Here is a 14,186-nt window from a genome sequence, read left to right as displayed (position 1 = left end):
CTACTCCCCAAAATGATGTGATATGGATGTGCCCCAGACCTGGAGCCAGCTGTCCACTTCCGAGGGGGTGGGCCGAGCTGGATGAGGGCCTAGGGGCAGCAGTTGGGTCCCTGGTGGGCCTCTCCTCCCACCTCGCTTCCTCTGTCAGTTTCCACATGCATAAACAGTCAAGTCCATTCGTTCCCCTCAGAACTTGCTGTCCCTCCATCCACAATGCTCCTGGATCTGACCTCAGCCACCGTCCAGCACGGCTCTCCCTCTCCCAACAGAGACTCCACCTGCCTCATTACTTAAATAATCTTTATTTCTCATGCACTAGGAAAGATGGGATTGTATGAAACACTGCATTTCACAGCAAAGACCTCAGTCCAGATCACAACACAGGGGACCAGGGGGGATCCAGGTGAGGTCAAAACTCTGGGGATCACAGTGGGGTTACTACCCTCAGGGCCGGTGGCAGATCCGGGACCCTCCTGCTACAAGGGCCCCGGACACAGCACAGGGCGGCTGTCCCCTCCCACAGAGGCACCAGAAGCTGACACCAGAGGAGCACACAGACCAGAAAAGGACAGAGAAAGCTGCTGGGCAGTGACTTGGCAGAGGCGGTGGTCCAGCACCTCCAGGGCCTGAGTCCAGGAAGCCAAGGCTGGGACTCAGCCAACCCTACCTGCCGAGGAGCTGGGGGAGCTCACAGATCCCAGGCAGCCCATGCCCACAACAACATACGTGTACAGGCCACACCTGACTGCCTCTCCGGCCACATAAACAAGACGGGGGCCTAAATTCAAGCTCCAGTCAAAGGCTGAATTTGCCCAAGCAGGACCCCAAGGATTAGAGGGGCCAGCCCCCCACAACCACCCCGAGCTCTCAGATGCCCAAAGGACCGGTCAGGCTTCAGAGGATCCTGGGACAGAGCTTCCGGTGGGGCAGACCTCAAACCTGGGCCCTCAGGTGCCACATGAGCCAAGACGAGGGCAAAGCGGCTCCACTTGCCCCGGGGCGGCACAGGGACAGACACAGGTAGAAACATGCAGGACAGAACAAGGAAGGACGACACATGCAGAGACCAGAACAGGCTGGGAGGGGTCTGCAGACAGAGCGTGGGCAAGGTGCCGAGATGAAGGGCACTGCAGGGGCCAGGCTCACTGAGGCCCGGGGCTCATGGTGATGCCCCCCTCCTCCGGGATGGTCTCCAGCATCTCGCTCTGCACGGCCTGCGTGATGAGCGCCAGCTCCTGGCACAGGGTCTCGTGGCGGTAGCCCACGCGGATGTCCGGCACGTTGGTGCGGCGGATGTCATTGCCCTCAGGGCCCTCCTTGGTATAGTTGGGTCCCAGCCAGTGGCTCTTCACCTGGAGGGGCAGGGTAAGGGGCAGGGCTGCAGCTCGCTCTGAGAGGCCAGCAGCCCTGCGTGTCTGTGTGTGTTAGTCACTTGGTCATGTCTGACTGTGTGATCCCATGGACTGTAGTCCGCTAGGCTCCTCTGTCCATGGGATTTCCCAAGCAAGAATCCTGGAGTGGGTTGCCATTTGCTCCTCCAGGTAATCTTCCTAACCCAGGGACTGAACTCGAGTCTCCTACATTGCGGGCAGATTCTTCACCTCCGAGCCCAGCACCCCCAGGACCTTCCCAGATGCAGAGCGGGGGAGGAGAGGGATGGCGAGGGGGTGGGTACCTTGTGGGAGAAGCCACTCATGAGCACACTGTTGCGTGCCAGCTCGCACATGTCACAGGAGCTGAGCTTCCACACCTGGGTGGCGATGCTATACTCCTCCATCAGCGGCTCCTGCAGGGGCCAGGTTCCCTCAGGCAGGTACACCGGGGCCTGCTGCCCACCCATCCCGGGGGCTGACCACGAGGCACACTGCGCTCCACCAGCAGAGGGCAGCACCAGCCCCGAGGCCCCTCAGTCCAGGGGGCCTTTGTGCCCCAGGACACCCGCCTGCCTGGCTGCCTACCGGGCGCTGACCTTGGTGAAATGGAACTGCAGGGGATCGTCCGTGGACAGCGAGACCATGAGGCCGCGGGACAGGTACTCGGGGAGCGGGTTCCGGTGGTAGCTGAGGAAGAGGCTGTTGTTGCTGAGCGGGGACATGGCGATGCCAACCTGGGCCAGGTAATACAGGTACTGCAGGACCGGGGCCTGGGTGGGCGACAGGGAGGGTGGGCCTGTCAGGTTGGGGAGGACACCTGGTTCTTGGGGGTACAGGCCACAGTGCAGGTTGGAGGGCAGTCCAGGCTGGGCAGCAGTTGCAGAGGGTCGGTTACAGCCAGGTTCTGAACTGGGGCCTTGGTGTAGAGGCTGGGGTCCCAGCTGGGGGTGGGTGAGGAGAGGATCAGCTGCTGAAGAGGCCTGATAGACAGGGAGGAGGGGAGCCTCTGGGACAGGGGAGGCAGGGGTGCAGAGCCTGACCTTGCGCAGAAGCAGCCCGTGCGAGATGTTCTCAGCCAGCATGAAGGCCGACACCAGGTGGTGGATGGGCCCCGCCTCCCCGCAGTGTGGCCTCAGCACGAACGTATGGAAGCCCCTCTGTCTGGGGGGCCAGAAGACAGCATTGGGTCCCAAGCCTGGTGCGCTCAGGCTCCTAAGCCCCAACCCAGTGACTCTGTGGGCCGAGGACCAGGGGTCAGCGGTAGGTTCTTGGCTGTGAGGGTTGAACTACAGAGCCCCAGGGGCAGAGAAACAACCCATCAGATCCAAGACTGGGGGTAAGAGGTGGGTCAGGTGGCCCCAGCGGGCCCCAGGGCAGGCCTGGAGCAAGGCCTGATGACTGAGAGCTAGCCATGCGGGTAGAGATGCCAGGCGGGTGCACCGGGGCCTGCTGCCCACCCCCTCCCAGGGGCTGGGAGCACCTGCGGAGCCCAGGGCAGGCACCTGCGAAGGTGGTTCAGCATGGCCATGTTGGCGAAGGTGTAGTACAGGTAGTAGGCGTAGGGCGGGTTGTCCTCCTCCACCCAAGCCTCAGGGAGCGGGCTCTCCAGGTTGAAGACATGGTTCTCGGGCTTGGACTCATCATCCACACTGTCAAAGCCGTCCACCTGGCCCAGGACGCTGGGTCAGGCCCAGAGCTACAGCCGGGCCTGAGGCAATGTCTTCCCCACACCCAGACCCAGGCCACCCCCTCACATGCTCCAGGAAGAGATGCAGCTCCGGGTGGCTGGCAGGGTGGATGGTGGCCTCGAACAATGGCAGGAAGATGTTCTCCAGCATCTCCTGGAAGTTGGCCAGCTGGCCCTTGGTCCGGTACACATCGCTGCGGACAAGATGTAGGTACACGGATGTGCGCAGGTCAGGGCAGAACCACAGAAGCACTTCTGAGCCATACTGAGTGAGAGGAGCTGGAGAGACCGTGAGTGGAGCCAGGGCTCCCTCCTGTTCCAAGGGCTCGGCTGGGATGGGGGAGGCTCAGCCATCCCAGAGGGCAGGAGGCCAGCCCTGGCCCCATGACCTCTGCCCCCCACGTTCCCTCCCACGCCCAGGGACACTCACAAGAGGCGGGGCACCTGCACGAGCCAGCGCACGTTGGGGGAGTGGACACGGTGCGTGACGGCCCAGCGTGCTAGCTTGTCCCACTCGTCCCTTGAGCGCCCGTAGATGGAGAGCCGCAGCTCCGCGTTCTGGTATTTGCTCTCCTCCAGGTCAGACATCACCTCCTGAGCAGCATGTGTGGGCAACTGTCACCCTCAGGCTTCTCCCTCATCCCTGTCCCTGTGCCCACGAGGCACGCTCCGTCTGACCTCTTCACGCCTCTCACCCACCCCACAAACCCCCATCCACCCAGGCTCTCACTCAGTCAGGGAGGGCTGCCCTCCTCCTCACCTTGATGATGTGAGCAAAGTACTTCCCAGAAACCCTGTTGTCCGTCTTGATGAAGATCTCTCGGAGGACGGACTCCCCAATGGGGTTGTATTTGGCATTGAACTTGTCAAAGCGATGGAAGGTGTTTCTGTCCTGGGGGAGAAAGGCCAGCCCAGGTCACCCCTGAACCCCAGCCTGCACACCAGCCCAGCCTCTCAGCCCCCGTGCCGTGGACAGACCGCATGCACGTCGAGCGTGTCCACACTCAGGTCGTAGGCCGTGAGGTTCATGCTCTCGAAGACTTCCCGTAGCGTCTGCTCACGACCCTGCTCCACGTGCACGATCTCCTCCAGGTGCCGCTTCATCGCCCGTTTGATGAAGCGCAGCAGATGCTTCTGGTTCATGCAGGATGAGGCATGGATGTGTGTGTCCACCTGCGATGGAACGGGGACTGCTGGGGCCTGGGCGGTGGGATGCGGGAGGACTCTCCAAACTGGATGCTGGGGAGGCGGGCAGGCCATGGAGGGGGAGGCTGGGCAGGGGCGCTGGGTCAGTTGGGTGGGGAGGACCCACCTTGCGGATGTTGTAGAAATCTCGGTGTGGCACCTTCTTCTGCGCGGCCAGCTCCTTCATTTCGTTGAGCAGCACATGCATCTGGAACTTGGAGCTCAGGTACTGGAGCCGGCGGTAACAGAATGACTTTCTGGGCAGGAGAAGAACCAGGCAGGGGCTCAGGCATGCAGGGAGGCACCCGGGAGGGCCTGGGTGGCAGAGACGAGGGCGGGAGCCAGAGGGTCAGGAATGGGGCTGCCAAGGGGACAGCAGCCGAAGATGGAGGACGTCTAGGACTCAGGGACTATGAAAGGGTGAGACTGGGTGACAGGTGTCAGGGGCCAGACTGGAAAAATCTGAGCTGGGAGAGGAGCCGAGTGTCTGGGACAGGCGCGGACTCACATGGGGCCATTGATGATCAGAGCCATCAGCACATTGACATCTGCCACAAATTCCTGCAGGTCGGGATATGGCAGCTCCACCTCTGAGCAGCTGGTGTGTAAGGGGAGCTTCGGTGAGAGCAAGCCAGGAGCCCCTGTGGGCCCTCCTGAGCCAATGCCATCCCCTTAGTCTCTGCCCCTCCACAGCCCCCAGCACACCCCACACCCCTCTTACTGCTCATCAGGTTCCCTGCGGGTGTACACATGAACCACGCCCCGCACCATGCGCAGGCCCAAGCCCAGGTCCGCAGGCATGGTGCTCGGCTCACAGTGCTCATAGGGGTGCTGCTCCAGCACTGGTGGGTGCACCGGGGCATCTGCAGGGGTGAGGAGGGTGGAGTCAGGGCCAGGGCTCTTCCAGGCCACCTGCTTCCCGGCCCAGAGGCCCCAGCAGGACAGCTCCTGCCCCTGCCTCGCCGCCCTGTGTGCCAAGAGGCTGGGAAGAAGGAGGCAGGCTGAGGTTCCTGGGCACACGGCTCAGGGTGGCTGGGATGCCAGGGCACACGGAGTAGGACAGGGATGGGGGGTCCCACCAGCGGACACGGGGGTGTCGGGGCCCTGCTCGTAGGTGCGTGTCTCCAGGGGCTTCTCAGCCAGCTGCTGCAGGTACCGGCGGGTGGTAGGGCAGAAGCTCTGCAGCGACAGGGCCATGTACTTCTCCCGGATGAACAGCGCCCGCACCACGCTCTTGGCTGCATCCAGCAGGTCTGTGAAGGGCACCTAGAGACAGAGATGTGGACGCGCTCTCCTCGGTCCCAGACCCAGCCTGCTCTCACCTCCTTCCTGAGGCCCGTACCCCAGAAACACTCAGACCATTCTATGCTCAACAGGGTGACTAGCTCCCAACCAGAGCCTCTGCCTCTCCAGCTTTTAGAAAGAGAAACAGCCCCTCTAGCCTCTATCCCCATAGCCCAGACTTGGGGAGCCCAGCAGGATGCAAGGACGGGGACACTCACCCCACACTTCTCCTCCCCAGAGATGGTCACCCGCTGAAACTCCCGCTCCAGCACCGCGTCGCGCTCCCACAGGCCCCGGTCACCCTGCCCCTCACCCTTCTCCTTGTAGAGCCTACAAGTGGGGAGGACAAGAAAGGGGCTGGAAGCAGCAGAGGGACAGGCCCCAGCCCCGCAGCCCCCGTGCCCCTCTGCCCTCCTCACTGGAAGTCTGAGTCACTGTCAGTCTTCAGGAAATCTTGCTTGGCCCGAAGCAGGATGTCCGGCTCCAGCCTGGAGGTGAGAGGAGAGGGCGGGCCCATGATGAGGCCCGTGTTCCTAGCCAGAGCCCTGCACCGTCTGAGGTGCCGTGCGCATGTTGTCATGTGTGGCCCTCACAGGGCTGAAGAACCCTGGGCCACGCAGGCTGCTCTCGCCCCACGTCAGAGATGAGAAAACACACCCAGAAGTTAAGCAACATGTTCCCAGACACACTGGTGGGCAGAAGGCTGAACCGGGCAGAGCCCAGCAGCCTGACCCCAAAGCCTATGTCTAAACACCACACTACTCTGTGCCACCTCCCAGGGGTGGCCCAGGGGCAGGACTGGTTGTAAGAGAACAATGACGGGGCTCTGCAAGTGCCCAGGAGCAAACAGAGGGATGCTGGGCGGACTGCCCTGTGCCCCTCCCCACAACCCCATAGCCGCCGCCTGGCTGTGACCCCACACCCTACAGCGGCTTGGCTGAGCCCCCGCCCCGTGGCCGCCTGGCTCTGCAGCTGGGGGCTCACTTGACATCCTGGCTGATCTGCCGCTCCAGGCGCTGCCTCCGCTCCTCCAGCTGCTCGATGGGGCTCTCCTCCGGGAACTCGTAAGGGGCGCTGCGGAGCTCACTTTCAGCCAGGGAGCGGCTGAACAGCTCCTGGTGGGAGGGAAGGCAGGGTCAGTGTGGCCAAGCCGTCAGGGTCCAGGAATGCAGGGAGGGGACAGGGGCTGGGGGTACCTGGGACCACCTAGGGATCAGGGCAGAGCCAAATATAAAGTAAGGGGACAGCTGAGGTGGAGGGGTGCAGGGAGCAGGGACCAGGCGTGGAGGCAGCGACCGGGTTGAGTGGGGGAAACGCAGGGGGTGGTGCCAAGCGATACCTCGGCGATCTCCTTGCATTTGCCATCCATGGACGTGCGCAGGTCGAGCGGGAAGTGCTTGAGGCAGGGGGCAGGGCCTGGCAGGGATCGGGCAGACTGTAGCGGAGGGGCCCCCAGCCCACCCCGAGCCTCTGTGGAGACAGTGATGTGGGGTCAAAGGGTGAGGGCCAGGGCCTGAGTGCACTGGAAGCCCTGGGCCCTGGCATGACCCCAGGGCAGCCCCAGAGAGAGGCCAGCCCCGCTCAGAGGCTGAGGCATGAGCCTACCCATGGACCTCACCTGCAGTCTGGCCCGGGGACCCCTCACCCATTCCAGGTTCGGGGGTGGGGCTAAGAGTCTGCCCCTACAACAAACGGACTCATTCACCCCAGGAATAAAACTCTGGATCCTGGACCAGGGGCCACTCCATCGGGCTGTGAGAGAACCTCCAGGTGAGTGCCTGCTACAGGGAGCACCCACGTATCCATGCACACATATGCACACTCTCACTCTCTCTCTCTCTCCAGGCGCTCATCCACACCAGCGAAGCCCGGCGCACAGCTTCCATGGCAGACAGTCCAGGGTCAGACCTGCCTCTGGATGAGCAGACGGCCCCTCGAGGGCAGGCTGACCTAGACCTACAGAGCCTGGGGGAGCACAGCTGCCACTCGGCTCTGGCCTGGGGACCAGCCCCCGAGGGAAGAGGAGGAGAGGAAGTGGAGGACTTGCTTGGGAGCAGGACCCTGACCTCCTCCTGGGAGGCCTGCCCTCTCCCCCAGGACCCCAGGACTGCCAAGATGTGGCCTGGCCTCAGCCTGCCCCTCCCACTGCTGGCTGCCCCTCCAAAGGGAGCTGCCACAAACAGTCTGCGCCACTCAGAGGCCCCGGGATCTGGGCCGGAGGCCCTGGGGAGGGCCTGGGGAAGGGAGGATCGGCAGCCGGAGTCTCTCTCCACAGAGGGAAGGATTCCTCAGCTTCCACAGGAGGCTGGCACTAAAGACCTTGAAGCTGAAGAGTCTAGAGAGGCTGCCTGAGCTCCCAGCCCACTCCCAAGAACCCTCCCTGGGCTCCCCAAGCCACCCTCCCCAGCAGGAAGCTCTCCAGCCAGCTCTGGGGTGCTCCCCTTCAGCACCCTCCTTTCCCCTCCCCACTGTGGCTTAGGGATGGACTGGAAGCTCTACCCAGGTGGCACGCTTTGAAGTCTCCAGGCTGCTTCCCAAAAACCTGAGTCCTGTCCCACAGCTGGACAAAAAGAAGAGGGGGTATCTGTCTCAGATCTAGGATCTAGCCCCCCACACAGAAACCCTGCTGCCTGCCTGGGTCCTACCTGCAGAGTCAGGCAGCGCCGGCCAACAGCCCTGTGCCCCTCGCCCGCCTGTTTGCTGAGTGGAGCTGCAGCCAGTCCCCCAGGACAGCTCAGGGGCCGGCACGGGCTGTACCAAGTGCAGCTGTGTGCAGGGGAGACCCTGGGATGCTGGCAAGCAGGGGGCTGGGGAAGCTCAGGGGAGCTCAGAAATCAAGGGAAGGAGTAGCACAGCTGGGAGATAAGAGAAACCCCCAAACTGAACAGGGCCTTAACCTCTACAGTGCCAGGGCCCAGCCCAAAGTGGGGCCCCCAAGGGGGAGGAGCAGAGCAGACTGATATGGGCAGGGTGGGCTGGCAGGGAAGGGACAAGCCCCCTTAAAATGCAGTGCCCCAGGGGACAGCATGCAGGGCCTGGCTGACCAAAGGGCAGGAGAGGGCACCAGCCCTCCTGGGCTCCACACCCCAACACCCCTAGGTCAGCTCCCTCTGCCCAGTGGCCTTGTTTTGCTCACCACTGTCCTCTGGGCCCCTGACTATAGGGTCCCTTGGGAGAGATGGGGCCTCTGCAGGGGAGATGTGCTGGCTGGCACCAGGGGTAGACACTTAGTCCAGGGAGCAACCAGTGTATGGAGCTTCCCTGCTGCCCCAGAGACCAGTTCACAGCCCCCTAGACCTCCAACTCTTCTCCAAGCCTATTGTCGGGGATAAAACGCCTGGGAAGAGAGGTTCAGACATAGGGCTAGAATTTGGAGGACTTAAGTTTGACTCTGTTCCCAATTACTGGTGAGTCTCTACCATCTGGAGGCTTCAAGTCTGCCTACAATGGGGTGATAAGGGATCCTGCCCTGCCTAGCCACAGCTACCATAAGGCACACAGAGATACGGCTCTGCAAGCATTCTGGAAAGCCCCATCATCTGTGATTAGGAACTCCTGGGACCCTCCAAACACTTCCCACATGCAGTCCCACCCACTGGGGGTGGGTGGAGCTTCGAGTTCCAGATCAGAGAGGCACACAGGACTGGGCGTGAAGGGAACAGAATGGGTGGGGTGGGGACACTATCTCTGACTTGGAAGAGAGCAGAGCAGAAAAAGGAAGAAAAGATGGGCACTAGCTCGGCCCTCAGAGTTTAAGGCACAGCCTAAGGTTCTTGTATTCCGCCCAAGAACCCTGATCCTACCCAATCCTCCCCTTTTCTAACCCCTCCAGAGAGGCCAGCCACAGACCCCCAGAACTGGTCTGTATCAAGTCAGCAGAACTGACACAGAGGCCCTGATCTCAACCACCTCCCCTAGCAGGGTGACCCAGGGCCTCCTCAGAAACGCTGGTCTGGACAGGTCCTAGCAAGCAGCACCATCCCCTCAGCCTGTTGGGCCACCATAAAGGACTGCCAGGGCTCACTAAAGGTGACACACAGGCAGTAACCACCACTCCCTGAGGACCAGTCACCTACTGGTCACTTTCTCCCAGGGTCTGTGCCACAGCACCACACACACCACACACACACACACACACACACACACACACACAGCGTGGGAGAGGTGGCCAAAAGTCATAGGGGGCTATGCCCTAGCCATTCCCATTAACTCCAAGATTCTTGCCAACCTGTCTACGCACTTGACCAGAGCCCCTCACTCACTACCAAGGCTGCCCCAGTAGGCAGAGACTACTCCAGGCTTTGACCTACAAGTATCAGCTGCTCCCACCATGCGACCACCCGAATGTGGACAAATCTAGCCTCAGGGGACACACGCTGTGGGGGCACAGACCTGGGCACAGAGAACAGAGCCCCTCGGGCCAATACAGAACTCAGGCCACCATCTTCAGGAGCATAAGAAAAACAGAAGGTAGTACAGACAGCTGCTGGGGGGATGGGGAACACCAGCTTCACCTGGTCATCAAAGTAGGGGTGGGCTTCCCTTAGCCACAGGCCTGAGACCAGCAGACAGCAGGTAGATTCCCTCAGCAAACACATATCTGGGCAGTGGAGCCCTCAGGAAGATGGGCACAGCTGCACCATGCTGCCAGCTCCAAATGGTGCAGAGATGTCTACTGGAGTGGGAGCCGAACCAAAGGGTGCAGGAGCACATGCAGGCAGGCAGCAGCCCCAGCCTGAGCCCCAACACTGGCTCGGCCCAAGGGCACCCCACACTTCCAAGGAAGCTCGCAAGACAGACCAGAAATGAACAAACTGCAAACAATAGATACAGCTGAGCCCTCAGCTCCTGGATGCCCACAGCAGTAAGTGTGCCCTAATGTCAGACGCCCAGTAAGAGGGTTCAAGATCTGGGATCCTGGAAAGAGAAACTAACCTCAGGAGGACAGCCCGAGTCTGCCTGGTAACCACACAGCCGCCAGCAGTGTGGCCAGTCCGCAAACCAGTCAGTCCCACACATCCCCCACTCCACACACACTCCACATGCAAACAATCTTAGCACAGCCACACACGGACACGTGTGCAAGTACACTCTCGCTGCACCCACACCCACGCCCACTCCTCATTACAGAGGACCGCATCCCTGACACGGAAACCAGTCACCCTGCACCCCACCTCCGTCCCCAAACCGCCTCCCAAGCCAGCTGTCCCTGGGAAGAGGACAAGGGGCATCACTGCCGAGAAGGCGTAAGAGAAGTCCCCCTCGTTAGGGGACCCGTGGCCCCCTAAGAGGTGAGGGTGGGGAGCAGGGCCAGACTGAGGACAGGAGGCATACACTCACCTGGTACTGCAAAGGAAACCTGGAGGCTGGCCCGCTTCTTAAAGGGATATTTGGCCTTGGGATTGCTGGGGCCAGATGAATAAGATGCCATGGCTCAGGCTGCCGCGGAGCCCGCGGGGGTAGTCTGAGCTGCACCAGCTGGGCTTGGCTCTGCCACATCCAACCCCTTCCTCCGCCCCGCCCCCAGCGGGAGTGACTGATGCAGGAAGCAGAGGCCCCGCAGGCGGAAGAGGCCCTGGCCACGATTTCTGATGTTGTCTAGGCAACCTCAGGAAGGGGGGGCCTCCATCCCTGCCCCTTATCCCTCCCTTTCTCAATCCCTGGAGTGACTCGACTGATGGTAACTGGGCCTGAGGGGGTAGAGATGAGGAAACAGAATGGGGATGGGCCAGCCCCAAGCACCCTACTAACCCCGCTATGAGCCAGGGCTCTGGAGCAAGAGAGTCAAAGTTCAAGCTAACTGGTCCAGCCAGCCTGGGAGAAAAAAGATAATAATAGAGAGAGGGATCCAGCGCAGGTACCCCAGGCTCAGAACACATTTCTTTCAGGGTCAGCGGACTCCGTGAAAACACAGCCCCTCTGGGGCAGAATCCCCTTTTTTCCTTATCTGAACCTCCGGCCCAGGTGGTTCAGTTCTGGGAGGATGGGGTAGAACTGAGAATCCCAGTCCAATCCAGGGAGGAGCCTGTCTTGGGAAAATTCCACTGTCCACAGAAGCTGCCCTCTTAGAAGACAGGGAGGCAAGGAGGCAGGGGCTTTCTCTGGGGTCTGGGAAAGCAACCCCAATAGCTTCTGACCGTTCCTTGTCTTTCCACACTCAGGCTCTGCTCTCCTGGCCGCTCCCCAGGAGCCGGCCGCCTTCCCTAGGTCTGAAAGCAGTGCCCACCCTATTGTCACTCTGGCCACTGCACTTCTCTGTCCCAGAGACCCTGCCCCCCTTCACACGCACACACTCACCTGAGGCCATGCTGCCCGAGCCCTGTGGGGAACCAGGGAGTCTGTCCGCCAGGGTCTGCACCGCCTGGAAAGCCGGTCACGAGGGAGGGGAGGAGGGCTAGGGTCCAGACCCTGCCAAGTGGCTCCAAGGGCCCCTGCCCTGGCACTGAGATGGGAGAAGTAAGACAGTCTTTCAAAATTGCTGGCTGGTTGGAGGCGGGCCCCCTGCCGACCTGGGCCGCTGTACTGGCCTTGTAGACCCCGGAGCCCCGACCCCCAAGCCCGGCACTCGGGAGGCGGGCAGGCCACGTGCTCCCCAGAGCGGGACCCGGAACTCGTCTGGACTTCTCTCCACACTTTCACGGTATTCGGGGTCGGATTCCGGTAGCTGGACCGTGAGGAAGTCACGCAACAGGTGCGACCCCACCAAAGCCGCCCCAGCGACGGCGCTCTCCTCCGCAGCCCCAGGCCCCGCCAGGTCCGTGGCCCCGCCCCTGCCCGGGCCCGCCCCCGCTAAGCGGCCCCGCCCCCGCCATTTTCCCTCTCCCGGGCGCCACGTGGGCCGCCGCCACTTCGCATCCGTCCGGCAGCGTCTTGGGTAACTTCTGTGCGTCAGCTTCCTCACCAGTAAAGTGATGGGGTAATCGCAGTACCTCACTCAAAGGGGTTATTGTGAGAATTAAACGTTAAGCACCTTTGCACGATGCTGGGCAAAAAGCCAGTGCCCAATAAAAGACAGATAGCTATTATTATAGTCCCAGGATTCTCCTTTAGCTGAAGCCCTTCCCCGCATTCTTATTCTAGGTCGTCTGTTTTCTTACTCAGGCAGGCGTAGCTGGGCAGGGTGTGCCCTGCAATTCTGGCTCCCATTCCCACATTTATCTGTGTACTTGTTGGTCAAGAGCTCAAGCTCTGTAGCCAGAATGCCTAGGTTCAATTCCAGACTCCACTTACTTCCTGACTGCCCTTGGGAATATTGTTAACTTCTCTGTGCTTCTTCTACTTCCTCTATAAAATGAGTGTGAGACCCTACTTTATAAGCTGTTAGGATAAATGAAGTAACAGAAGTGCCTGGCTTTAGTTACACTCAATGTTTCCTATTATTGCTGTGTCCTTGGCCTCGGTCCCCTGTACACACTCAGTTGATTCACCTGTAGCCTATAAAGAAGGTGTGTTGGGCTATTTGGGGGACTGCAGATACCCCACCCAACCAGCACCCCTACTCCCAAGTGGCAGAGAATCCTACCACCAGGGTTAAAGGAAACCTATGAGGGAAAGGACCTAATGTATTAGCAGCTTAGTCTTTTTCCTATTCTCCACCTTGTGGGAGCCCTTTGTCCCCCAAACCCAGTTGTATTAATGCTGTTTGTCCAGCTTCTCCCAGTCCTCACCATCCCTGCAGCCAAATTCCTTCCCAAACTCTGCCTCCTCCTCCATCCGCCCAGACTGGATTGTGGACCCTGAACCCTATTCTCTACCGGAATCTGGTATTGCCTCCATTGATTCCTGCCTAATGCTCTTTACCCTGGACAACTTTAAAAAAAAAAAAAAAAAAAAAAAGGCCTCTGTAAACAAGGGGGGAAAAGTTCACCTCACAAAGAATCGATAAAACTAAAAAGAGAACAAGGAGAAACCACGCTAACCCATCAAATTGGCAAAGATTAATGGGAAAAGAGTCCTAAAGCAGGCAAGGGGGTAATAGTGAGATGGGACACACACATGTCCTACTGGTGGTTGTAAACACTGGTAGAATTTTTCTGAAAGCATTTGGCAACCTATAATCAAGAGTCTTAAAAAGGTTCATATTATTTGACACAGTAATTCCACTTCCAGGAATTTGTTCTTTAAAAAAAAGCTGCAAGAAAAGTATGCACAGAATTGTTCATAACTGCAATGTTTATCACATAGAAAGGTTGGAAACTTAAAAGCCCAACAACAGGAAAATGTTTAAATTATGTCATATGCACACAATGAAATACAACCATTAAAAATTGTTCTGAAGAATTTCTTAATAAGGTGAAAATGTTTACAATGTAAAATTAGGGTGGAAAAAATGGGTGCAAAAATCTGTACAATACAGTATGGTCCTAATTAAGTGACACATATGCATAGAAAATAACCACATCAACAAATTTAACAAATGATTATCTGTGAGTGGTGGAATTATGGGTTATATTTATTTTCTTCTTTATGTTTACTTGCATTTTAAAAACTGTCTACCATGCATATCCATTATTTTTATAATCAAGGAAATGGAAAGCAACAGAAGTCTAAGAAAATCTTTAATAGCCTCTACACCCCACTCACTTAATACTCTTCTGTGTTTTAACCCTAGACTAAATTGGTTTGGGAGCCTTTAAGAATTTTGAGGCTGCTGCACT

At 59.2% G+C, this 14,186-nt stretch overlaps 1 protein-coding gene across 8 annotated transcripts; it reads right to left on the bottom strand.

Moving 5' to 3' along the window:
* Positions 1-286: 286 nt before the first annotated feature.
* On the bottom strand, positions 287-12,305 carry AMPD2 (adenosine monophosphate deaminase 2). 8 transcript variants are annotated; one of them, XM_086391658.1, is made up of 19 exons: positions 11,827-12,271; positions 11,281-11,343; positions 6,869-6,999; positions 6,514-6,644; positions 5,949-6,017; positions 5,748-5,859; positions 5,325-5,511; positions 4,967-5,108; positions 4,754-4,843; positions 4,373-4,502; positions 4,039-4,233; positions 3,821-3,952; positions 3,491-3,654; positions 3,128-3,254; positions 2,876-3,039; positions 2,414-2,534; positions 1,970-2,143; positions 1,676-1,786; positions 287-1,352 (listed from the first exon to the last, which is right to left on the bottom strand). In XM_086391658.1, the coding sequence occupies exons 3-19, from the start codon at positions 6,896-6,898 to the stop codon at positions 1,143-1,145; spliced, it is 2,289 nt and encodes a 762-aa protein (XP_086247784.1). In that variant the 5' UTR covers positions 6,899-6,999; positions 11,281-11,343; positions 11,827-12,271; the 3' UTR covers positions 287-1,142. The 8 variants fall into 8 exon arrangements, 5 of the variants coding, with proteins under 5 accessions (XP_086247784.1, XP_086247783.1, XP_086247781.1 ...); XM_086391657.1 differs by lacking the exon at positions 11,281-11,343 and having other exon boundaries at positions 11,827-12,305; XM_086391655.1 differs by lacking the exons at positions 11,281-11,343; positions 11,827-12,271 and adding an exon at positions 10,870-11,056.
* Between the last annotated feature and the right edge of the window lie 1,881 nt (positions 12,306-14,186).

This window comes from Bos grunniens, chromosome 3 (assembly GCF_055505025.1).
Source record: "Bos grunniens cultivar Pamir isolate PY7600 chromosome 3, Bosgru_T2T1.0, whole genome shotgun sequence".
In the NCBI taxonomy this organism is placed as follows: Eukaryota; Metazoa; Chordata; class Mammalia; order Artiodactyla; family Bovidae; genus Bos; species Bos grunniens.
This window is presented reverse-complemented; position numbering and strand designations above follow the sequence as displayed.